Source organism: Coregonus clupeaformis, chromosome 9, assembly GCF_020615455.1.
Source record: "Coregonus clupeaformis isolate EN_2021a chromosome 9, ASM2061545v1, whole genome shotgun sequence".
Taxonomy (NCBI): Eukaryota; Metazoa; Chordata; class Actinopteri; order Salmoniformes; family Salmonidae; genus Coregonus; species Coregonus clupeaformis.
Window position 1 is genome coordinate 12,234,714 of NC_059200.1, and position 24,770 is coordinate 12,259,483.

Consider the following 24,770-nt stretch of genomic DNA (forward strand, 5'->3'; position numbering starts at 1 on the left):
TATACTACTGTACTGTGGTGGTGTCAACACTATACTACTGTACTGTGGTGGTGTCAACACTATACTACTGTACTGTGGTGGTGTCAACACTATACTACTGTACTGGGTGGTGGTGTCAACACTATACTACTGTACTGTGTGGTGGTGTCAACACTATACTACTGTACTGTGTTGGTGTCAACACTATACTACTGTACTGTGTGGTGCCAACACTATACTACTGTACTGTGTTGGTGTCAACACTATACTACTGTACTGTGTGGTGTCAACACTATACTACTGTACTGGGTGGTGGTGTCAACACTATACTACTGTACTGGGTGGTGGTGTCAACACTATACTACTGTACTGGATGGTGTCAACACTATACTACTGTACTGTGGTGGTGTCAACACTATACTACTGTACTGTGGTGGTGTCAACACTATACTACTGTACTGGGTGGTGTCAACACTATACTACTGTACTGTGGTGGTGGTGTCAACACTATACTACTGTACTGTGGTGGTGTCAACACTATACTACTGTACTGTGGTGGTGTCAACACTATACTACTGTACTGTGTGGTGTCAACACTATACTACTGTACTGTGGTGGTGTCAACACTATACTACTGTACTGTGGTGGTGTCAACACTATACTACTGTACTGTGGTGGTGTCAACACTATACTACTGTACTGTGGTGGTGTCAACACTATACTACTGTACTGGGTGGTGGTGTCAACACTATACTACTGTACTGTGTGGTGGTGTCAACACTATACTACTGTACTGTGTGGTGGTGTCAACACTATACTACTGTACTGTGGTGGTGTCAACACTATACTACTGTACTGTGGTGGTGTCAACACTATACTACTGTACTGTGGTGGTGTCAACACTATACTACTGTACTGTGGTGGTGTCAACACTATACTACTGTACTGTGGTGGTGTCAACACTATACTACTGTACTGGTGTCAACACTATACTACTGTACTGTGGTGGTGTCAACACTATACTACTGTACTGTGGTGGTGTCAACACTATACTACTCAGTGGAAGGACTGACTGGACTGAGGAGACAGGGAGGTGACTCAGTGGAAGGACTGAGGAGACAGGGAGGTGACTCAGTGGAAGGACTGACTGGACTGAGGAGACAGGGAGGTGACTCAGTGGAAGGACTGAGGAGACAGGGAGGTGACTCAGTGGAAGGACTGAGGAGACAGGGAGGTGACTCAGTGGAAGGACTGAGGAGACAGGGAGGTGACTCAGTGGAAGGACTGGACTGAGGAGACAGGGAGGTGACTCAGTGGAAGGACTGACTGGACTGAGGAGACAGGGAGGTGACTCAGTGGAAGGACTGACTGGACTGAGGAGACAGGGAGGTGACTCAGTGGAAGGACTGAGGAGACAGGGAGGTGACTCAGTGGAAGGACTGACTGGACTGAGGAGACAGGGAGGTGACTCAGTGGAAGGACTGACTGGACTGAGGAGACAGGGAGGTGACTCAGTGGAAGGACTGGACTGAGGAGACAGGGAGGTGACTCAGTGGAAGGACTGACTGGACTGAGGAGACAGGGAGGTGACTCAGTGGAAGGACTGACTGGACTGAGGAGACAGGGAGGTGACTCAGTGGAAGGACTGACTGGACTGAGGAGACAGGGAGGTGACTCAGTGGAAGGACTGAGGAGACAGGGAGGTGACTCAGTGGAAGGACTGACTGGACTGAGGAGACAGGGAGGTGACTCAGTGGAAGGACTGACTGGACTGAGGAGACAGGGAGGTGACTCAGTGGAAGGACTGACTGGACTGAGGAGACGGGGAGGTGACTCAGTGGAAGGACTGACTGGACTGAGGAGACAGGGAGGTGACTCAGTGGAAGGACTGACTGGACTGAGGAGACAGGGAGGTGACTCAGTGGAAGGACTGACTGGACTGAGGAGACAGGGAGGTGACTCAGTGGAAGGACTGAGGAGACAGGGAGGTGACTCAGTGGAAGGACTGAGGAGACAGGGAGTTGACTCAGTGAAAGGACTGAGGAGACAGGGAGGTGACTCAGTGGAAGGACTGACTGGACTGAGGAGACAGGGAGGTGACTCAGTGGAAGGACTGACTGGACTGAGGAGACAGGGAGGTGACTCAGTGGAAGGACTGAGGAAACAGGGAGGTGACTCAGTGGAAGGACTGACTGGACTGAGGAGACAGGGAGGTGACTCAGTGGAAGGACTGACTGGACTGAGGAGACAGGGAGGTGACTCAGTGGAAGGACTGACTGGACTGAGGAGACAGGGAGGTGACTCAGTGGAAGGACTGAGGAGACAGGGAGGTGACTCAGTGGAAGGACTGACTGGACTGAGGAGACAGGGAGGTGACTCAGTGGAAGGACTGACTGGACTGAGGAGACAGGGAGGTGACTCAGTGGAAGGACTGACTGGACTGAGGAGACGGGGAGGTGACTCAGTGGAAGGACTGAGGAGACAGGGAGGTGACTCAGTGGAAGGACTGGACTGAGGAGACAGGGAGGTGACTCAGTGGAAGGACTGACTGGACTGAGGAGACAGGGAGGTGACTCAGTGGAAGGACTGAGGAGACAGGGAGGTGACTCAGTGGAAGGACTGAGGAGACAGGGAGGTGACTCAGTGGAAGGACTGGACTGAGGAGACAGGGAGGTGACTCAGTGGAAGGACTGACTGGACTGAGGAGACAGGGAGGTGACTCAGTGGAAGGACTGAGGAGACAGGGAGGTGACTCAGTGGAAGGACTGACTGGACTGAGGAGACAGGGAGGTGACTCAGTGGAAGGACTGAGGAGACAGGGAGGTGACTCAGTGGAAGGACTGACTGGACTGAGGAGACAGGGAGGTGACTCAGTGGAAGGACTGACTGGACTGAGGAGACAGGGAGGTGACTCAGTGGAAGGACTGACTGGACTGAGGAGACAGGGAGGTGACTCAGTGGAAGGACTGACTGGACTGAGGAGACAGGGAGGTGACTCAGTGGAAGGACTGAGGAGACAGGGAGGTGACTCAGTGGAAGGACTGACTGGACTGAGGAGACAGGGAGGTGACTCAGTGGAAGGACTGACTGGACTGAGGAGACAGGGGAGGTGACTCAGTGGAAGGACTGAGGAGACAGGGAGGTGACTCAGTGGAAGGACTGACTGGACTGAGGAGACAGGGAGGTGACTCAGTGGAAGGACTGACTGGACTGAGTAGACAGGGAGGTGACTCAGTGGAAGGACTGAGGAGACAGGGAGGTGACTCAGTGGAAGGACTGAGGAGACAGGGAGGTGACTCAGTGGAAGGACTGAGGAGACAGGGAGGTGACTCAGTGGAAGGAATGACTGGACTGAGGAGACAGGGAGGTGACTCAGTGGAAGGACTGAGGAGACAGGGAGGTGACTCAGTGGAAGGACTGAGGAGACAGGGAGGTGACTCAGTGGAAGGACTGAGGAGACAGGGAGGTGACTCAGTGGAAGGACTGAGGAGACAGGGAGGTGACTCAGTGGAAGGACTGAGGAGACAGGGAGGTGACTCAGTGGAAGGACTGAGGAGACAGGGAGGTGACTCAGTGGAAGGACTGAGGAGACAGGGAGGTGACTCAGTGGAAGGACTGAGGAGACAGGGAGGTGACTCAGTGGAAGGACTGACTGGACTGAGGAGACAGGGAGGTGACTCAGTGGAAGGACTGAGGAGACAGGGAGGTGACTCAGTGGAAGGACTGAGGAGACAGGGAGGTGACTCAGTGGAAGGACTGAGGAGACAGGGAGGTGACTCAGTGGAAGGACTGAGGAGACAGGGAGGTGACTCAGTGGAAGGACTGACTGGACTGAGGAGACAGGGAGGTGACTCAGTGGAAGGACTGACTGGACTGAGGAGACAGGGAGGTGACTCAGTGGAAGGACTGAGGAGACAGGGAGGTGACTCAGTGGAAGGACTGAGGAGACAGGGAGGTGACTCAGTGGAAGGACTGAGGAGACAGGGAGGTGACTCAGTGGAAGGACTGAGGAGACAGGGAGGTGACTCAGTGGAAGGACTGAGGAGACAGGGAGGTGACTCAGTGGAAGGACTGAGGAGACAGGGAGGTGACTCAGTGGAAGGACTGAGGAGACAGGGAGGTGACTCAGTGGAAGGACTGAGGAGACAGGGAGGTGACTCAGTGGAAGGACTGACTGGACAGAGGAGACAGGGAGGTGACTCAGTGGAAGGACTGAGGAGACAGGGAGGTGACTCAGTGGAAGGACTGAGGAGACAGGGAGGTGACTCAGTGGAAGGACTGAGGAGACAGGGGAGGTGACTCAGTGGAAGGACTGAGGAGACAGGGAGGTGACTCAGTGGAAGGACTGAGGAGACAGGGAGGTGACTCAGTGGAAGGACTGAGGAGACAGGGAGGTGACTCAGTGGAAGGACTGACTGGACAGAGGAGACAGGGAGGTGACTCAGTGGAAGGACTGAGGAGACAGGGAGGTGACTCAGTGGAAGGTGCCATAATAACAGACACAGACAATGGGTTTATGCACAAAACACTACACCACATATTGAGAGGGTTGAAAGATACGTTTCAGGAATGTAAACAAACAGAGATTGCTCAGTTTCAGCCTCTTCCTGTTCTTTAGCCTGACAGTTCATTCTGGTGGTTCTGGAAACATTATTGTTTTATAGCTGCCCCTCCCTGATGGCAGAAAGCCAATACCTCAGGTATATCTATATAGAATACTAGTTATCCAGCCTCTGTCTGAAGAGTGAGGGCTCTATTCATTCTGGATCGCTGAAGTGTTACAGATTGTGCGATAGAAATGTTACGGTAATTTCCAATTGAGCTGAGATATGCAGCGTTTACCGTGAATGCAGTCTCCACTAACACGGTAACATTGCCTTCAATCACGCTGTAACACTGAACTTCTGCGATACGGATTGAATAGAGCCCTGAGTAGAGACCAGGGCCTGTTTTCCCGAAGCGTCTCAGAGTAGGGCTGCTGATTTAGGATCATGCCCCCGTTTTAGTCATTATGATCCAAAACGCATATCATATTATTCATTGTGATCTGATGAAACTGATCCTAGATCAGAACTCCTACTCTGGAACACTTAGTGAATCTGGACCCAGCGATATGAGTGGTGCTCAGGGAGACTTGTTTATCTGTATCCTGTGCCTGCATGCAGTTGGGTTCAGCTCATAAACGCATCAGTGTGCCAAGGAGTTTTATGAAAGCAACATGTGTTTTTTCAAGCGTTCTGCACTCTAGACTACAGTTCACTACTCTACAGCACACTACACTAGGACGGCAGGTAGCCTAGCGGTCACTACACTAGGACGGCAGGTAGCCTAGCGATCACTACACTAGGACGGCAGGTAGCCTAGCGGTCACTACACTAGGACGGCAGGTAGCCTAGCGGTCACTACACTAGGACGGCAGGTAGCCTAGCGGTCACTACACTAGGACGGCAGGTAGCCTAGCGGTCACTACACTAGGACGGCAGGTAGCCTAGCGGTCACTACACTAGGACGGCAGGTAAACTAGCGGTCACTACACTAGGACGGCAGGTAGCCTAGCGGACACTACACTAGGACGGCAGGTAGCCTAGCGGTCACTACACTAGGACGTCAGGTAGCCTAGCGGTCACTACACTAGGACGGCAGGTAGCCTAGCGGTCACTACACTAGGACGGCAGGTAGCCTAGCGGTCACTGCACTAGGACGGCAGGTAGCCTAGCGGTCACTGCACTAGGACGGCAGGTAGGCTAGCGGTCACTACACTAGGACGGCAGGTAGGCTAGCGGTCACTACACTAGGACGGCAGGTAGCCTAGCGGTCACTACACTAGGACGGCAGGTAGCCTAGCGGTCACTGCACTAGGACGGCAGGTAGCCTAGCGGTCACTACACTAGGACGGCAGGTAGGCTAGCGGTCACTACACTAGGAGCGGCAGGTAGCCTAGCGGTCACTACACTAGGACGGCAGGTAGCCTAGCGGTCACTGCACTAGGACGGCAGGTAGCCTAGCGGTCACTACACTAGGACGGCAGGTAGCCTAGCGGTCACTACACTAGGACGGCAGGTAGCCTAGCGGTCACTGCACTAGGACGGCAGGTAGCCTAGCGGTCACTACACTAGGACGGCAGGTAGCCTAGCGGTCACTACACTAGGACGGCAGGTAGCCTAGCGGTCACTACACTAGGACGGCAGGTAGCCTAGCGGTCACTACACTAGGACGGCAGGTAGCCTAGCGGTCACTACACTAGGACGGCAGGTAGGCTAGCGGTCACTACACTAGGACGGCAGGTAGCCTAGCGGTCACTACACTAGGACGGCAGGTAGGCTAGCGGTCACTACACTAGGACGGCAGGTAGCCTAGCGGTCACTACACTAGGGACGGCAGGTAGCCTAGCGGTCACTGCACTAGGACGGCAGGTAGCCTAGCGGTCACTGCACTAGGACGGCAGGTAGCCTAGCGGACACTGCACTAGGACGGCAGGTAGCCTAGCGGTCACTACACTAGGACGGCAGGTAGCCTAGCGGTCACTGCACTAGGACGGCAGGTAGCCTCAGCGGTCACTGCACTAGACGGCAGGTAGCCTAGCGGTCACTGCACTAGGACGGCAGGTAGCCTAGCGGTCACTGCACTAGGACGGCAGGTAGCCTAGCGGTCACTACACTAGGACGGCAGGTAGCCTAGCGGTCACTACACTAGGACGGCAGGTAGCCTAGCGGTCACTACACTAGGGACGGCATGTAGCCTAGCGGTCACTGCACTAGGACGGCAGGTAGCCTAGCGGTCACTGCACTAGGACGGCAGGTAGCCTAGCGGTCACTGCACTAGGACGGCAGGTAGCCCAGCGGACACTGCACTAGGACGGCAGGTAGCCTAGCGGTCACTGCACTAGACGGCAGGTAGCCTAGCGGTCACTGCACTAGGACGGCAGGTAGCCTAGCGGTCACTGCACTAGGACGGCAGGTAGCCTAGCGGTCACTGCACTAGGACGGCAGGTAGCCTAGCGGTCACTGCACTAGGACGGCAGGTAGCCTAGCGGTCACTACACTAGGACGGCAGGTAGCCTAGCGGTCACTGCACTAGGACGGCAGGTAGCCTAGCGGTCACTGCACTAGGACGGCAGGTAGCCTAGCGGTCACTGCACTAGGACGGCAGGTAGCCTAGCGGTCACTGCACTAGGACGGCAGGTAGCCTAGCGGTCACTGCACTAGGACGGCAGGTAGCCTAGCGGTCACTGCACTAGGACGGCAGGTAGCCTAGCGGTCACTACACTAGGACGGCAGGTAGCCTAGCGGTCACTACACTAGGACGGCAGGTAGCCCTAGCGGTCACTACACTAGGACGGCAGGTAGCCTAGCGGTCACTACACTAGGACGGCAGGTAGCCTAGCGGTCACTACACTAGGACGGCAGGTAAACTAGCGGTCACTACACTAGGACGGCAGGTAGCCTAGCGGACACTACACTAGGACGGCAGGTAGCCTAGCGGTCACTACACTAGGACGTCAGGTAGCCTAGCGGTCACTACACTAGGACGGCAGGTAGCCTAGCGGTCACTACACTAGGGACGGCAGGTAGCCTAGCGGTCACTGCACTAGGACGGCAGGTAGCCTAGCGGTCACTGCACTAGGACGGCAGGTAGGCTAGCGGTCACTACACTAGGACGGCAGGTAGGCTAGCGGTCACTACACTAGGACGGCAGGTAGCCTAGCGGTCACTACACTAGGACGGCAGGTAGCCTAGCGGTCACTGCACTAGGACGGCAGGTAGCCTAGCGGTCACTACACTAGGACGGCAGGTAGGCTAGCGGTCACTACACTAGGACGGCAGGTAGCCTAGCGGTCACTACACTAGGACGGCAGGTAGCCTAGCAGTCACTGCACTAGGACGGCAGGTAGCCTAGCGGTCACTACACTAGGACGGCAGGTAGCCTAGCGGTCACTACACTAGGACGGCAGGTAGCCTAGCGGTCACTGCACTAGGACGGCAGGTAGCCTAGCGGTCACTACACTAGGACGGCAGGTAGCCTAGCGGTCACTACACTAGGGACGGCAGGTAGCCCTAGCGGTCACTACACTAGGACGGCAGGTAGCCTAGCGGTCACTACACTAGGACGGCAGGTAGCCTAGCGGTCACTACACTAGGGACGGCAGGTAGGCTAGCGGTCACTACACTAGGACGGCAGGTAGCCTAGCGGTCACTACACTAGGACGGCAGGTAGGCTAGCGGTCACTACACTAGGACGGCAGGTAGCCTAGCGGTCACTACACTAGGGACGGCAGGTAGCCTAGCGGTCACTGCACTAGGACGGCAGGTAGCCTAGCGGTCACTGCACTAGGACGGCAGGTAGCCTAGCGGACACTGCACTAGGACGGCAGGTAGCCTAGCGGTCACTACACTAGGACGGCAGGTAGCCTAGCGGTCACTGCACTAGGACGGCAGGTAGCCTAGCGGTCACTGCACTAGGACGGCAGGTAGCCTAGCGGTCACTGCACTAGGACGGCAGGTAGCCTAGCGGTCACTGCACTAGGGACGGCAGGTAGCCTAGCGGTCACTACACTAGGACGGCAGGTAGCCTAGCGGTCACTACACTAGGACGGCAGGTAGCCTAGCGGTCACTACACTAGGGACGGCATGTAGCCTAGCGGTCACTGCACTAGGACGGCAGGTAGCCTAGCGGTCACTGCACTAGGACGGCAGGTAGCCTAGCGGTCACTGCACTAGGACGGCAGGTAGCCTAGCGGACACTGCACTAGGACGGCAGGTAGCCTAGCGGTCACTGCACTAGGACGGCAGGTAGCCTAGCGGTCACTGCACTAGGACGGCAGGTAGCCTAGCGGTCACTGCACTAGGACGGCAGGTAGCCTAGCGGTCACTGCACTAGGACGGCAGGTAGCCTAGCGGTCACTGCACTAGGACGGCAGGTAGCTTAGCGGTCACTACACTAGGACGGCAGGTAGCCTAGCGGTCACTGCACTAGGACGGCAGGTAGCCTAGCGGTCACTGCACTAGGACGGCAGGTAGCCTAGCGGTCACTGCACTAGGACGGCAGGTAGCCTAGCGGTCACTGCACTAGGACGGCAGGTAGCCTAGCGGTCACTGCACTAGGACGGCAGGTAGCCTAGCGGTCACTGCACTAGGACGGCAGGTAGCCTAGCGGTCACTGCACTAGGACGGCAGGTAGCCTAGCGGTCACTGCACTAGGACGGCAGGTAGCCTAGCGGTCACTGCACTAGGACGGCAGGTAGCCTAGCGGTCACTGCACTAGGACGGCAGGTAGCCTAGCGGTCACTGCACTAGGACGGCAGGTAGCCTAGCGGTCACTGCACTAGGACGGCAGGTAGCCTAGCGGTCACTGCACTAGGACGGCAGGTAGCCTAGCGGTCACTGCACTAGGACGGCAGGTAGCCTAGCGGTCACTACACTAGGACGGCAGGTAGCCTAGCGGTCACTACACTAGGACGGCAGTTAGCCTAGCGGTCACTACACTAGGACGGCAGGTAGCCTAGCGGTCACTACACTAGGACGGCAGGTAGCCTAGCGGTCACTACACTAGGGACGGCAGGTAGCCTAGCGGTCACTGCACTAGGACGGCAGGTAGCCTAGCGGTCACTGCACTAGGACGGCAGGTAGCCTAGCGGTCACTACACTAGGACGGCAGGTAGCCTAGCGGTCACTACACTAGGACGGCAGGTAGCCTAGCGGTCACTACACTAGGACGGCAGGTAGCCTAGCGGTCACTGCACTAGAACGGCAGGTAGCCTAGCGGTCACTGCACTAGGACGGCAGGTAGCCTAGCGGTCACTACACTAGGGACGGCAGGTAGCCTAGCGGTCACTGCACTAGGACGGCAGGTAGCCTAGTGGTCACTGCACTAGGACGGCAGGTAGCCTAGCGGTCACTACACTAGGACGGCAGGTAGCCTAGCGGTCACTACACTAGGACGGCAGGTAGCCTAGCGGTCACTACACTAGGACGGCAGGTAGCCTAGCGGTCACTGCACTAGGACGGCAGGTAGCCTAGCGGTCACTACACTAGGACGGCAGGTAGCCTAGCGGTTAAGAGCTTTGGGCCAGTAACTGCATATGTCAGTGCCAGTCTGTTGGAGCTATCATGCCAACTCCTTGTCAACCGTTGTCATGCCAAACATAGATGGACAATGAGCAGAAACACTACCGGTCACGAGTTTGGACACACCTACTCATTCAAGGGTTTTTCTTTATTTGTACTATTTTCTACATTGTAGAATAATATTGAAGACATCAAAACTATGAAATAACACAGATGGAATAATGTAATAACCAAAAAAATTGTTAAACAAATCAGAATATATTTTATATTTGAGATTCTTCAAATAGTCACCCTTTGCCTTGATGACAGCTTTGCACACTCTTGGCATTCTCTCAACCAGCTTCACCTGGAATGCTTTTCCAACAGTCATGAAGGAGTTCCCACATATGCTGAGCACTTGTTGACAGCTTTTCCATCACTCTGCGGTCCTAATCATCCCAAACCGTCTCAATTGGGTTGAGGTCAGGTGATTGTGGAGGCCAGGTCATCTGATGCAGCACTCCATCACTCTCCTTCTTGGTAAAATAGCCCTTACACAGCCTGGAGGTGTGTTGGGTCATTGTCCTGTTGAAAATCAAATGATAGTCCCACTAAGCCCAAACCAGATGTGATGGCGTGTCGCTGCATATTGTGGTAGCCATGCTGGTTAAGTGTGCCTTGAATTCAAATATATCACAGACAGTGTCACCAGCAAAGCACCCCCACACCATAACACCTCCTCCTCCATGCTTTACGGTGGGAAATACACATGCAGAGATCATCCGTTCACCCACACCGCGTCTCACAAAGACACGGTGGTTGGAACCAAAAATCTCAAATTTGGACTCCAGACTAAAGGTCACATTTCCACCGGTCTAATGTCCATTGCTCGTGTTTCTTGGCCCAAGCAAGTCTCTTCTTCTTATTGGTGTCCTTTAGTAGTGGTTTCTTTGCTGCAATTCCAAATAAAATAAAATGTTATTTGCCACATGCGCCGAATACAACAGGTGTAGACGTTACAGTGAAATGCTTACTTATTAGCCCTTAACCAACAATGCATTTTTTTTTAAGGAAAAAAAAAAGGAAAAGCAAATAACTATATAGTAGCAGTAAAATAAAATAACAGTAGGGAGGCTAAATAATAATATAATAATATGCCATTTAGCAGACACTTTTATCCAAAGCGACTTACAGTCATGTGCACATACATTTTTACGTATGGGTGGTCCCGGGGATCGAACCCACTACCCTGGCGTTACAAGCGCCATGCTCTACCAATTGAGCTACAGAGGACCACAGGGGGGTACCAGTGCAGAGTCAATGTGCGGGGGCACCGGCTAGTCGAGGTAATTGAGGTAATATGTACATGTAGGTAGAGTTAAAGTGACTATGCATAGATAATAAACAGAGAGTAGCAGCAGCGTAAAAGAGGGGGTGGGGTGGGGGGGCAATGCAAATAGTCTGGGTAGCCATTTGATTAGATGTTCAGGAGTCTTATGGCTTGGGGGTAGAAGTTGTTGAGAAGCCTTTTGGACCTAGACTTGGCGCTCCGGTACCGCTTGCCGTGCGGTAGCAGAGAGAACAGTCTATGACTAGGGTGGCTGGAGTCTTTGACAATTTTGAGGGCCTTCATTTACATTACATTTACATTTACGTCATTTAGCAGACACTCTTATCCAGAGCGACTTACAAATTGGTGCATTCACTTTATAGCCAGTGGGATAACCACTTTACAATTATTATTATTATTATTATTATTATTATTATTATTATTATTATTATTATATATTATTTATTTATTTATTTATTTATTTATTTATTTATTTTTTTTGGGGGGGGGGTGGGGGGTAAGGGGGGGTTAGAAGGATAACTTTATCCTATCCCAGGTGTTCCTTAAAGAGGTGGGGTTTCAAATGTTTCCGGAAGGTGGTGAGTGACTCCGCTGTCCTGGCGTCGTGAGGGAGCTTGTTCCACCATTGGGGTGCCAGAGCAGCGAACAGTTTTGACTGGGCTGAGCAGGAACTGTGCTTCAGCAGAGGTAGGGGAGCCAGCAGGCCAGAGGTGGATGAACGCAATGCCCTCGTTTGGGTGTAGGGACTGATCAGAGCCTGAAGGTACGGAGGTGCCGTTCCCCTCACAGCTCCGTAGGCAAGCACCATGGTCTTGTAGCAGATGCGAGCTTCAACTGGAAGCCAGTGTAGTGTGCGGAGGAGCGGGGTGACGTGAGAGAACTTGGGAAGGTTGAACACCAGACGGGCTGCGGCAATCTGGATGAGTTGTAGGGGTTTAATGGCACAGGCAGGGAGCCCAGCCAACAGCGAGTTGCAGTAACCCAGACGGGAGATGACAAGTGCCTGGATTAGGACCTGTGCCGCTTCCTGTGTAAGGCAGGGTCGTACTCTCCGAATGTTGTAGAGCATGAACCTACAGGATCGGGTCACCGCATTGATGTTAGCGGAGAACGCCTGGTATAGAGGTCCTGGATGGCAGGAAGCTTGGCCCCAGTGATGTACTGGGCCGTACGCACTACCCTCTGTAATGCCTTGCGGTTGGAGGCCGAGCAGTTGCCATACCAGGCGGTGATGCAACCAGTCGGGTTGCTCTCGATGGTGCAGCTGTATAACTTTTTGAGGATCTGAGGACCCATGCCAAATCTTTTCAGTCTCCTGAGGAGGAATAGGCTTTGTCGTGCCCTCTTCACGACTGTCTTGGTGTGTTTGGACCATGATAGTTTGTTGGTGATGTGGACACCAAGGAACTTGAAGCTCTCAACCTGTTCCACTACAGCCCCGTCGGTGAGAATGGGTGCGTGCTCAGTCCTCTTTTTTTCCCCTGTAGTCTACAATCATCTCCTTTGTCTTGATCACGTTGAGGGAGAGGTTGTTATCCTGGCACCACCCGGCCATGTCTCTGACCTCCTCCCTATAGGCTGTCTCATCGTTGTCGGTGATCAGGCATACCACTGTTGTGTCGTCGGCAAACTTAATGATGGTGTTGGAGTCGTGCCTGGCCATGCAGTCATGGGTGAACAGAGAGTACAGGAGGGGACTGAGCACGCACCCCTGAGGGGCCCCCGTGTTGAGGATCAGCGTGGCGGATGTGTTGTTACCTAAACTGCGTTGCCTCTTCAGAAAGTTGAAGTGAAATACGATTCAATTCAATACAATACGATTCACTGATGCATTTTGTTTAATCTGGTCCATATTAATACATGTTCTAATACGTTTTTCCTGCTACATTTTTCAATGTTGTTGAATTCGGTTTGAAGGTTTACTGTCTGGATTCTGTGATTCCGTTCTCTGCAGATTTGAAATGGTATTGTAGTTATTATCGCTGCTGTAGAGCCAGTCTATGTGAAGCGGTGTTACAATAACATCTGCTTTTCCCTCATCCATGTTATTTATTCAAGCTGAATAAAAGGAAACATATGGTGACATATAATACTGAAATACTTTCCCCCAGAATGATCATATAATAGTGAAATACTTTCCCCCAGAATGATCATATAATAGTGAAATAATTTCCCCCAGAATAATTCTGACCCCTGTATATCATAGGATGATGTTCCTGACTGTGGTGTTCTCTTCTGGATAATATCCTAACCCCTGATCCAGTGTTGTCTGCTGTACGATGATGTCCTAACCCCCTGACCCTTAACTCACACTCTCTTTCTCCAGATGACCGGTCTTGTGTCATGTCCCAGCGGTCTGCTAGTCATTGGCCTCTGCCTCGCACTTTCCTCCGTCAACGCCCAGTCAGCGATATGGACCAATGAAGGTAAGAGACACTAACCCTAACCCAAACCCCTGTAAGACATGGACCAATAACGTAAAGACTAAATCAGCCCTACTGTATAACAGCTCTACCCTGCACCTTAGAGACTGCTGCCCTGTGTACCGTTGAAGTCGGAAGTTTACATACACCTTAGCCAAATACATTTAAACTCAGTTTTTCACAATTCCTGACATTTAATCCTAGTACAAATTCCCTGTCTTAGGTCAGTTAGGATCACCACTTTATTTTAAGAATGTGAAATGTCAGAATAATAGTAGAGAGAATGATTTATTTAAGCTTTTATTTCTTTCATCACATTCCCAGTGGGTCAGAAGTTTACATGCACTCAATTAGTATTTGGTAGCATTGCCTTTAAATTGTTTAACTTGGGTCAAACGTTTTGGGTAGCCTTCCACAAGCTTCCCACAATAAGTTGGGTGAATTTTGGCCCATTCCTCCTGACAGAGCTGGTGTAACTGAGTCAGGTTTGTAGGCCTCCTTGCTCGCTCACGCTTTTTCAGTTCTGCCCACAATTTTCTATAGGATTGAGGTCAGGACATTGTGATGGCCACTCCAATACCTTGACTTTGTTGTCCTTAAACCATTTTGCCACAACTTTGAAAGTATGCTTGGGGTCATTGTCCATTTGGAAGACCCATTTGCGACCAAGCTTTAACTTCCTGACTGATGTCTTGAGATGTTGCTTCAATATATCCACATAATTTTCCTTCCTCATGATGCCATCTATTTTGTGAAGTGCACCAGTCCCTCCTGCAGCAAAGCACCCCCTCAGCATGATGCTGCCACCCCCGTGCTTCACGGTTGGGATGGTGTTCTTCGGCTTGCAAGCGACCCCCTTTTTCCTCCAAACATAACGATGGTCATTATGGCCAAACAGTTCTATTTTTGTTTCATCAGACCAGAGGCCATTTCTCCAAAAAGTACGATCTTTGTCCCCATGTGCAGTTGCAAACCGCTTTGCACACTCTTGGCATTCTCTCAACCAGCTTCACCTGGAATGCTTTTACAACAGTCATGAAGGAGTTCCCACATATGCTGAGCACTTGTTGGCTGCTTTTCCTTCACTCTGCCGTCAAACTCATCCCAAACCATCTCAATTGGGTTGAGGTCGGGGGATTGTGGACGCCAGGTCATCTGATGCAGCATTCCATCACTCTCCTTCTTGGTAAAATAGCCCTTACACAGCCTGGAGGTGAGTTGGGTCATTGTCCTGTTGAAAAACAAATGATAGTCCCACTAAGCCCAAACCAGATGGGATGGCGTATCGCTGCAGAATGCTGTGGTAGCCATGCTGGTTAAGTGTGCCTTGAATTCTAAATAAATCACAGACAGTGTCACCAGAAAAGCACCCCCACACCATAACACCTCCTCCTCCATGCTTTACGGTGGGAAATACACATGCAGAGATCATCCGTTCACCCACACCGCTTCTCACAAAGACACGGCGGTTGGAACCAAAAATCGCGAATTTGGACTCCTGACCAATAGACACATTTCCACCGGTCTAATGTCCATTGCTCCTGTTTCTTGGCCCAAGCAGGTCTCTTCTTATTATTGGTGTCCTTTAGTAGTGGTTTCTTGCAGCAATTTGAACATGAGGCATGACTAACACAGTCTCCTCTGAACAGTTGATGTGTCTGTTACTTGAACTCTGTGAAGCATTTATTTGGGCTGCAATTTCTGAGGCTGGTAACTCTAATGAACTTATCTTCTGCAGCAGAGGTAACTCTGGGTCTTCCATTCCTGTGGTTGTCCTCATGAGAGCCAGTTTCATCATAGCGCTTGATGGTTTTTGCAACTGCACTTCAAGAAACTTTCAAAGTTCTTGAAATGTTCCTTATTGACTGACCTTCATGTCTTAAAGTAATGATGGACTGTCGTTTCTCTTTGCTTATTTGAGCTGTTCTTGCCATAATATGGACTTGGTCTTTTACCAAATAGGGCTATCTTCTGTATACCACCCCTACCTTGTCTCAACACAACTGATTGGCTCAAATGCATTAAGAAGGAATGAAATTCCACAAATTAACTTTTAACAAGGCACACCTGTTAATTGAAATGCATTCTAGGTGACTACCTCATGAAGCAGGTTGAGAGAATGCCAAGAGTGTGCAAAGCTGTCGTCAAGGCAAAGTGTGGCTACTTTGAAGAATCTCAAATATAAAATATAAAATATATTTTGATTTGTTTAACACTTTTTTGGTTACTACATGATTCCACATGTGTTATTAGATTTGATGTCTTCACTAATTATTCTACAATGTAGAAAATAGTAAAAATAAAGAAAAACCCTGGAATGAGTAGGTGTGTCCAAACTTTTGACCGTTACTGTATGTGCATATTATGTGTGAGTAAACAGAGAGTGTTTGTGTGAGTACGCAAGGCCCTGTGAGTGTGCATAGAGACGGAGCAAAACAAAAAATGAAAGGTCAATAAAGATACAAGGTTATTTTGTTTTGTGTGTGAGTGTGTTGAGTCCTGTGAGCGTGCATAAAGACAGTGCAACATTTTTAATTAAATAAAGGGTCAACTCAGATAGTCCGTGTAGCCAATCTCTTAGCTATGTATCAGTCTTATGGCTTGGGGATAGAAGCTGTTCAGGAGCCTGTTGGTGTCAGACTTGATGCACCGGGAACCTCTTGCCGTGTGGAAGCAGAGAGAACCGTCTATGGTTTGGGGGGCTGGAGTCTTTAACGATTTTCCAGGCCTTCCTACCACACCAACCTGATATAGAGGTCCTGGATAGCAGGGAACTCTGCCCCATTGATGTACTGGGCTGTCCGCACCATCTGATATAGAGGTCCTGAATAGCAGGGAACTCTGCCCCATTGATGTACTGGGCTGTCCGCACCACCTGATATAGAGGTCCTGGATAGCAGGGAACTCTGCCCCATTGATGTACTGGGCTGTCCGCACCAACCTGATATAGAGGTCCTGGATAGCAGGGAACTCTGCCCCATTGATGTACTGGGCTGTCCGCACCACCTGATATAGAGGTCCTGGATAGCAGGGAACTCTGCCCCATTGATGTACTGGGCTGTCCGCACCAACCTCTGTAGCGCCATACGATCGAGGGCAGTGCTATTGCCATACCAAGCAGTGATGCAGCCAGTCAAAATACTCTCAATGGTGCAGCTGTAGAACATTTTGAGGATTTGAGGGCCCCCATGTCAAACTTGTTCAACCTCCTGATGTTTTTCAAGGGCTTCTTCATGACTGTGCGTGTGTGTTTGGACCATTTTAAGTCTTTAGTGATTTGTACTCAGAGGAACTTGAAGCTCTCAACCTGGAAGCTCTCAAGCATTGTTGGTTAAGGGCTTGTAAGTAAGCATTTCACGGTAAGGTCTACACCTGCTTTATTCGGCGCATGTGACAAATAAAAATGTATTTGATTTGATTCTCAGTTGATTTGACTATTGTCTCATTCATTTAAGCTATTTGAGGTTTTTAGTATAGTTGTCTAATGTTGGTATATTATTCTGTTTTAATGTTACTCCTCAATCACTATGATAAATATCATAGTTTTTCTTTAGTGTATTTTTAACAGAGCTGAGATTTACTTTGAAGTGTAGTGTAAGAATAATGAAATCAGTCAATGACATCTACCATCTACCATCTACCATCTACCATCTACCATCTACCACCTACCATCTACCATCTACCATCTACCATCTACCATCTACCATCTACCATCTACCACCTACCATCTACCATCTACCATCTACCATCTACCATCTACCACCTACCACCTACCATCTACCACCTACCACCTACCACCTACCATCTACCATCTACCACCTACCATCTACCATCTACCATCTACCATCTACCACCTACCACCTACCACCTACCATCTACCACCTACCACCTACCACCTACCACCTACCATCTACCACCTACCACCTACCACCTACCACCTACCATCTACCACCTACCACCTACCATCTACCATCTACCATCTACCATCTACCACAGTATATGTTTTATACAACAGCCTTCTGTGTTATTCTCTTTTCGACTCCATCCGCAATCAAACGCCAGATTTTTCTCCATCTCCTTAGCTATCATACTCTGCTTCCACCGGGCATTCCACTGATTTTAAAACTTGGTCCTCCAGAAAGTGGAGAGCCGTAGCAACACTTTCACAGTTCTTCATGATATCTTTCAAAAAAGCGGCTTTAGAAAGGATTACCTACACATACTAAGCAGTTCATGTTATAGACAGAAGTGTGCTACGTGGTAAACCAATCCGGACTCATCTCTCGCCATGTCCAGCCCATCCATTATAACAGCCAAGCATGGCTAGTGGGAAGGTTCCTGACTTTTTCTGTGGCTAAACCAACTAGGCTCGTAATTTAACAATTTTATTTGTATTTACAGATGGCATACAAGTTTGTTATTAAGCCACATGAAAGTTCACGTTCCAGAAGTTTCTGTTTCTGCCAAAAAACGATTTAGATTTTTTTACCCTCAAATGCCTCTCCTGTGAAGTAGTGAAACTAGTCAATTTTTACAAATTAATTAAAAATGAAAAGCTGAAATGTCTTCATTCAATAATTATTCAACCCCTTTGTTATGGATAGCCTAAATAAGTTCATGAGTAAAAATGTGCTTAACATTCATAATAAGTTGCACTGTGTGCAAAAATTGTGTTTAAAATGATTTTTGAATGACTACCCCATCTCGGTACCACACACATACAATTATCTGTAAGGTCCCTCAGTCGAACAGTGAATTTCAAACACAGATTCAACCACAAAGACCAGGGAGGTTTTTCCAATGCCTCACAAAGAAGGGCACCTATTGGTAGATGGGTAAAAAAAAAAAAAAGCAGACATTGAATATCCCTTTGAGCATGGTGAAGTTATTAATTACACTTTGGATGGTGTATCAATACACTCAGTCACTACAAGGATACAGGCGTCCTTCCTAACTCAATTGCCGGAAAGGAAGGAAACCGCTCTCAGGGATTTCACCATGAGGCCAACGGTGACTGTAAAACAGTTAGAGAGTTTAATGGCTGTGATAGGAGAAAATGGAGGATGGATCAACAACATTGTAGTTACTCCACAATACTAACCTATTTGACAGAGTGAAAAGAAGGAAGCCTGTACAGAATACAAATATTCAAAAAAATGCATCCTGTTTGCAACAAGGCACTAAAGTAAAACTGCAAAAAAAAAAGAATTTCAGTATTTCATTTTCAATTCATTTGCAAACAATTCTAAAAACATGTTTTCACTTTGTCATTATGGGGTATTGAGTGTAGATGGGTGAGATGTTTTGTTGTTGATTTAATCCATATTGAATCCGGTCTGTAACACAACACAATGAATACTGTCTGAAGGCACCTATTCGGCTGCAAACGGTAGTTTACAAATCCTGACTGTCCTGAAGACTTATAGGAGGACTGTAACTGTTTATAGATGGTTGCTATGTAACAGCAGCCACAACAGGAAGCTCTACCATGTCTTTGTGTAGAGAGACTATACTTTAGGTCATAGGGGTTGTAAATCCTGAAGCTCTTACATCTCTGCCTTGTCTAGTTTCAGATGTTCAGTATGGGAGGCTGGGGTCCAACGTCACGCTGGTGTGTGGAGCGGCACTGGACAGGTATGTTCCCTATACAGGGCTCTGGGGGGGTCTGGACAGGTATGTTCCCTATACAGGGCTCTGGGGGGGTCTGGTCAGGTATGTTCCCTATACAGGGCTCTGGGGGGGTCTGGACAGGTATGTTCCCTATACAGGGCTCTGGGGGGGGTCTGGGATGGGGATGTTCCCTATACAGGGCTCTGGGGGGGTCTGGACAGGTATGTTCCCTATACAGGGCTCTGGAGGGGTCTGGTCAGGTATGTTCCCTATACAGAGCTCTGGGGGGGTCTGGACAGGTATGTTCCCTATACAGGGCTCTGGGGGGGTCTGGACAGGTATGTTCCCTATACAGGGCTCTGGGGGGGTCTGGGATGGGGATGTTCCCTATACAGGGCTCTGGGGGGGTCTGGGATGGGGATGTTCCCTATACAGGGCTCTGGGGGGGTCTGGACAGGTATGTTCCCTATGCAGGGCTCTGGGGGGTCTGGACAGGTATGTTCCCTATACAGGGCTCTGGGGGGGTCTGGACAGGTATGTTCCCTATACAGGGCTCTGGGGGGTCTGGGATGGGGATGTTCCCTATACAGGGCTCTGGGGGGGTCTGGTCAGGTATGTTCCCTATACAGGGCTCTGGGGGGGGTGTTCCCTATACAGGGCTCTGGGGGGGTCTGGACAGGGATGTTCCCTATACAGGGCTCTGGGGGGTCTGGACAGGTATGTTCCCTATACAGGGCTCTGGGGGGTCTGGACAGGTATGTTCCCTATGCAGGGCTCTGGGGGGGTCTGGGATGGGGATGTTCCCTATACAGGGGCTCTGGGGGGTCTGGGATGGGGATGTTCCCTATACAGGGCTCTGGGGGGTCTGGACAGGTATGTTCCCTATACAGGGCTCTGGGGGTCTGGACAGGTATGTTCCCTATACAGGGCTCTGGGGGGTCTGGACAGGTATGTTCCCTATACAGGGCTCTGGGGGGGTCTGGGATGGGGATGTTCCCTATACAGGGCTCTGGGGGGGTCTGGACAGGGATGTTCCCTATACAGGGCTCTGGGGGGTCTGGACAGGTATGTTCCCTATACAGGGCTCTGGGGGGCCTGGACAGGTATGTTCCCTATACAGGTCTCTGGGGGGGGTCTGGGATGGGGATGTTCCCTATACAGGGCTCTGGGGGGGTCTGGACAGGTATGTTCCCTATACAGGGCTCTGGGGGGGTCTGGACAGGGATGTTCCCTATACAGGGCTCTGGGGGGGTCTGGTATGGGGATGTTCCCTATACAGGGCTCTGGACAGGTATGTTCCTATACAGGGCTCTGGGGGGGTCTGGACAGGTATGTTCCCTATACAGGGCTCTGGGGGTGTCTGGACAGGGGATGTTCCCTATGCAGGGCTCTGGGGGGGTCTGGACAGGTATGTTCTCTATACAGGGCTCTGGGGGGGTCTGGACAGGTATGTTCCCTATACAGGGCTCTGGGGGGTCTGGACAGGTATGTTCCTATACAGGGCTCTGGGGGGTCTAGGATGGGGATGTTCCCTATACAGGGCTCTGGGGGGGGTCTGGGATGGGGATGTTCCATATACAGGGCTCTGGGGGGTCTGGACAGGTATGTTCCCTATACAGGGCTCTGGGGGGGTCTGGACAGGTATGTTCCCTATACAGGGCTCTGGGGGGTCTGGACAGGTATGTTCCCTATACAGGGCTCTGGGGGGTCTGGACAGGTATGTTCCCTATACAGGGCTCTGGGGGGGTCTGGACAGGTATGTTCCCTATACAGGGCTCTGGGGGGGTCTGGGATGGGGATGTTCCCTATACAGGGCTCTGTAAGGGGATCTGGGATGGGGATGTTCCCTATACAGGGCTCTGTAAGGGGATCTGGGATGGGGATGTTCCCTATACAGGGCTCTGTAAGGGGATCTGGGATGGGGATGTTCCCTATACAGGGCTCTGGAGGGGTCTGGACAGGTATGTTCCCTATACAGGGCTCTGGGGGGGTCTGGGATGGGGATGTTCCCTATACAGGGCTCTGTAAGGGGATCTGGGATGGGGATGTTCCCTATACAGGGCTCTGTAAGGGGATCTGGGATGGGGATGTTCCCTATACAGGGCTCTGTAAGGGGATCTGGGATGGGGATGTTCCCTATACAGGGCTCTGTAAGGGGATCTGGGATGGGGATGTTCCCTATACAGGGGCTCTGTAAGGGGATCTGGGATGGGGATGTTCCCTATACAGGGCTCTGTAAGGGGATCTGGGATGGGGATGTTCCCTATACAGGGCTCTGTAAGGGGATCTGGGATGGGGATGTTCCCTATACAGGGCTCTGTAAGGGGATCTGGGATGGGGATGTTCCCTATACAGGGCTCTGTAAGGGGATCTGGGATGGGGATGTTCCCTATACAGGGCTCTGTAAGGGGATCTGGGATGGGGATGTTCCCTATACAGGGCTCTGTAAGGGGATCTGGGATGGGGATGTTCCCTATACAGGGCTCTGTAAGGGGATCTGGGATGGGGATGTTCCCTATACAGGGCTCTGGGGGGGGGGATCTGGGATGGGGATGTTCCCTATACAGGGCTCTGTAAGGGGATCTGGGATGGGGATGTTCCCTATGCATAACTAGCTCTGGGGTGTCAGTCAGTCTATTTTAGGACATATTGTCCTTTCTCCTGGAGGTCATTCTACCATGTGACTAATGCTTAGCCCCTAGCTGTTAAACCTCTTAATTTAACTACAGTTATTTATCATGAGATGACCATGAACAATAACATGAAATGCTGCACACTCCAAGAAAGGTTAGAATCTCATCTTTCTGATAAAAATAGTTATACATTGCTGAGGTGTGGTCACTTTTGAGGACACAAGCTCAAGTACACAGTACAAAAATAAAGACATATATCCTATTCAATAAATGACAGATTTCCTATTCAACAAAACTGTATGAATAAGGCTTGAAATGACTTATAAACTTTCTAAATATAGTATAATCAAATTTTAAAACCACTAACTCTAAGATGTCACCTTCCCTATAACTGTAAAATACATAATTGTATGTTCAGTGTTAGAGTAAATTTGCATATTTTCTAAATGTTTTTGATCAAAACATCTGAACGTCACACTGAGCTCTAGCTCGGCTTCCTGGACTCGTTAGGAACTCACCTTTCATCTCATATTAATAATATTGTCCATCTACGACAAACAGAAAGTGTTTGTTGTTAGAAATCTATGAATTATTTTAGATTAATGGCTATAAATTCAACCTCTGAATGTGCTACAGTGATGAAACCATTCTCTCCTGCTGCACTACGATGTAAGGATTGCAGGCCATTAATCTAAATGTGGCTGTGACATAGGGTTCAGCCAGGAGTTGATGGACAGTCGGAAGTGGTGTAGTGGTCTAAGGCATGGTGCAGTGGTCGAATCCAGGCTCTGTCGTAGCCGGCCGCGACCGGGAGACCCATGGGGCACAATTGGCCCAGCGTCGTCCAGGGTAGGGGAGGGAATGGCCGGCAGGGATGTAGCTCAGTTGGTAGAGCATGGCGTTTGCAACGCCAGGGTTGTGGGTTCGAATCCCACGGGGGGCCAGTATGAAAAATTAAAAAATAATGTATGCACTCACTAACTGTAAGTCGCTCTGGATAAGAGCGTCTGCTAAATGACTAAAATGTATATGTAAGAGCCAATGAAATGGCAAGAGGGACATCCCAGCTTCAAGTGGTTTCAGATTTCACATCCTACTTCACACAGGCTCAAAACATATACTAATGTGTCCGTGGGAACCAGGGCTATCCCTCAATGCAAGCCATTTCCATCCACATTGTCCACAGACATCATAATGTCTCTGCAGGACATCAGTGGAGTGGCGTCTGAACAGGAGGTCCGTGTTACCATGGCAGCACCGAGTGACATCAGATGGTCATCTGGTCCTCCTGCATGCCGACCACACCGCTGAAGGCAACTACAGCTGCAGTGATGACCAGGGATTCCTCATCCAGACAACCCGACTCAGGCTGGGGCGTAAGTCTCCCCTTCCCTCTACCACGCTAGATAGATTCATAGACTCAGGCTGAGACCTAAGTTGTAATATTAATCATTCCTTGGAAAGGATACCGGGGAGAGCTGCAGTCAGGGAACAATAACAACAGTTCCCTTCAGCTCCCAGCACTTCATTCGTCGGACAGGAAATGACAACGTCAGTCCATTCAGCTTCCTGATAAGAGGGGCAAGGCCAGAGACTTGACCACTTGAATAAGACAGAGAGAGGACCAGTAGTATTATTTATACACACATTGAGCTGTGAGGAATCCCATCGTTGTAAACCTTTATGTATTGGGTTGTTGAGTATTTGTAGGTGTATCATCTTCAGAAAGACTGAGTCCCAGTGTGTAGATATTGTGATCATCATTTCTCCTCTCTTCTTCCTCAGATCCCCCCGGGCTGCTCAATGTTTCCTGTCGTGTGTCCAATCACAGCCTGGTATTGTGTTCATGGGTGGAGTCTGTGAAGACCCACCTGCCTGCCCAGTACCACGCCTCCTACAGGTAAGCCACCGTCCTCTCCTTTCCTACCGTACACAGATATAATGGTGTTGATGGTGAAGGACCTCTCTCTCTCCTCCCCCCCCCCCCTCCAGGGGTAATAAAAGCCAGGTGAGGATGTGTGTGGTGTCCTCTCCCACCCAGAGACAGTGTACCATCACAGACCCCACCATGTGGCAGCAATACCATGACATCAACATCACAGAGACCAACCCTCTGGGGTCACATACCACCATCCTCATGGTCAAGTTACACGAGCTCTGTAGGTCACAACCTCATCTGGACACTGTGTCTTTACCTGTCTGTCTTTACCTGTCTGTCTTTACCTGTCTGTCTTTACCTGTCTTTACCCGTCTGTCTTTACCTGTCTGTACCTGTCTGTCTTTACCTGTCTGTACCCGTCTGTCTGTACCTGTCTGTACCTGTCGGTCTGTACCTGTCTGTCTTTACCTGTCTGTCTTTACCTGTCTGTACCTGTCTGTACCCGTCTGTCTGTACCTGTCTGTCTTTACCTGTCTGTACCTGTCTGTACCCGTCTGTCTTTACCTGTCTGTACCCGTCTGTCTTTACCTGTCTGTACCTGTCTGTACCCGTCTGTCTGTACCTGTCTGCCTGTACCTGTCTGTCTTTACCTGTCTGTCTTTACCTGTCTGTACCCGTCTGTCTGTACCTGTCTGCCTGTACCTGTCTGTACCCGTCTGTCTGTACCTGTCTGTCTGTACCTGTCTGTACCTGTCTGTCTGTACCTGTCTGTCTTTACCTGTCTGTCTGTACCTGTCTGTCTTGACCTGTCTGTCTTTACCTGTCTATACCTGTCTTTATTTACCTGTCTGT

The 24,770-nt window shown here is 50.5% G+C and overlaps 1 protein-coding gene across 1 annotated transcript in view; it reads left to right on the top strand.

Moving 5' to 3' along the window:
* Positions 1–24,770, top strand: part of LOC121573343 (interleukin-11 receptor subunit alpha-like) — a 114,998-nt gene that overhangs the window by 67,270 nt on the left and 22,958 nt on the right. The window contains exons 2-6 of the mRNA XM_041885240.2: positions 13,700–13,799; positions 19,364–19,430; positions 23,246–23,415; positions 23,825–23,939; positions 24,032–24,198. Of these exons, the coding sequence (XP_041741174.1) occupies positions 13,700–13,799; positions 19,364–19,430; positions 23,246–23,415; positions 23,825–23,939; positions 24,032–24,198 (619 nt within the window). The remainder of the gene's footprint in view (positions 1–13,699; positions 13,800–19,363; positions 19,431–23,245; positions 23,416–23,824; positions 23,940–24,031; positions 24,199–24,770) is intronic.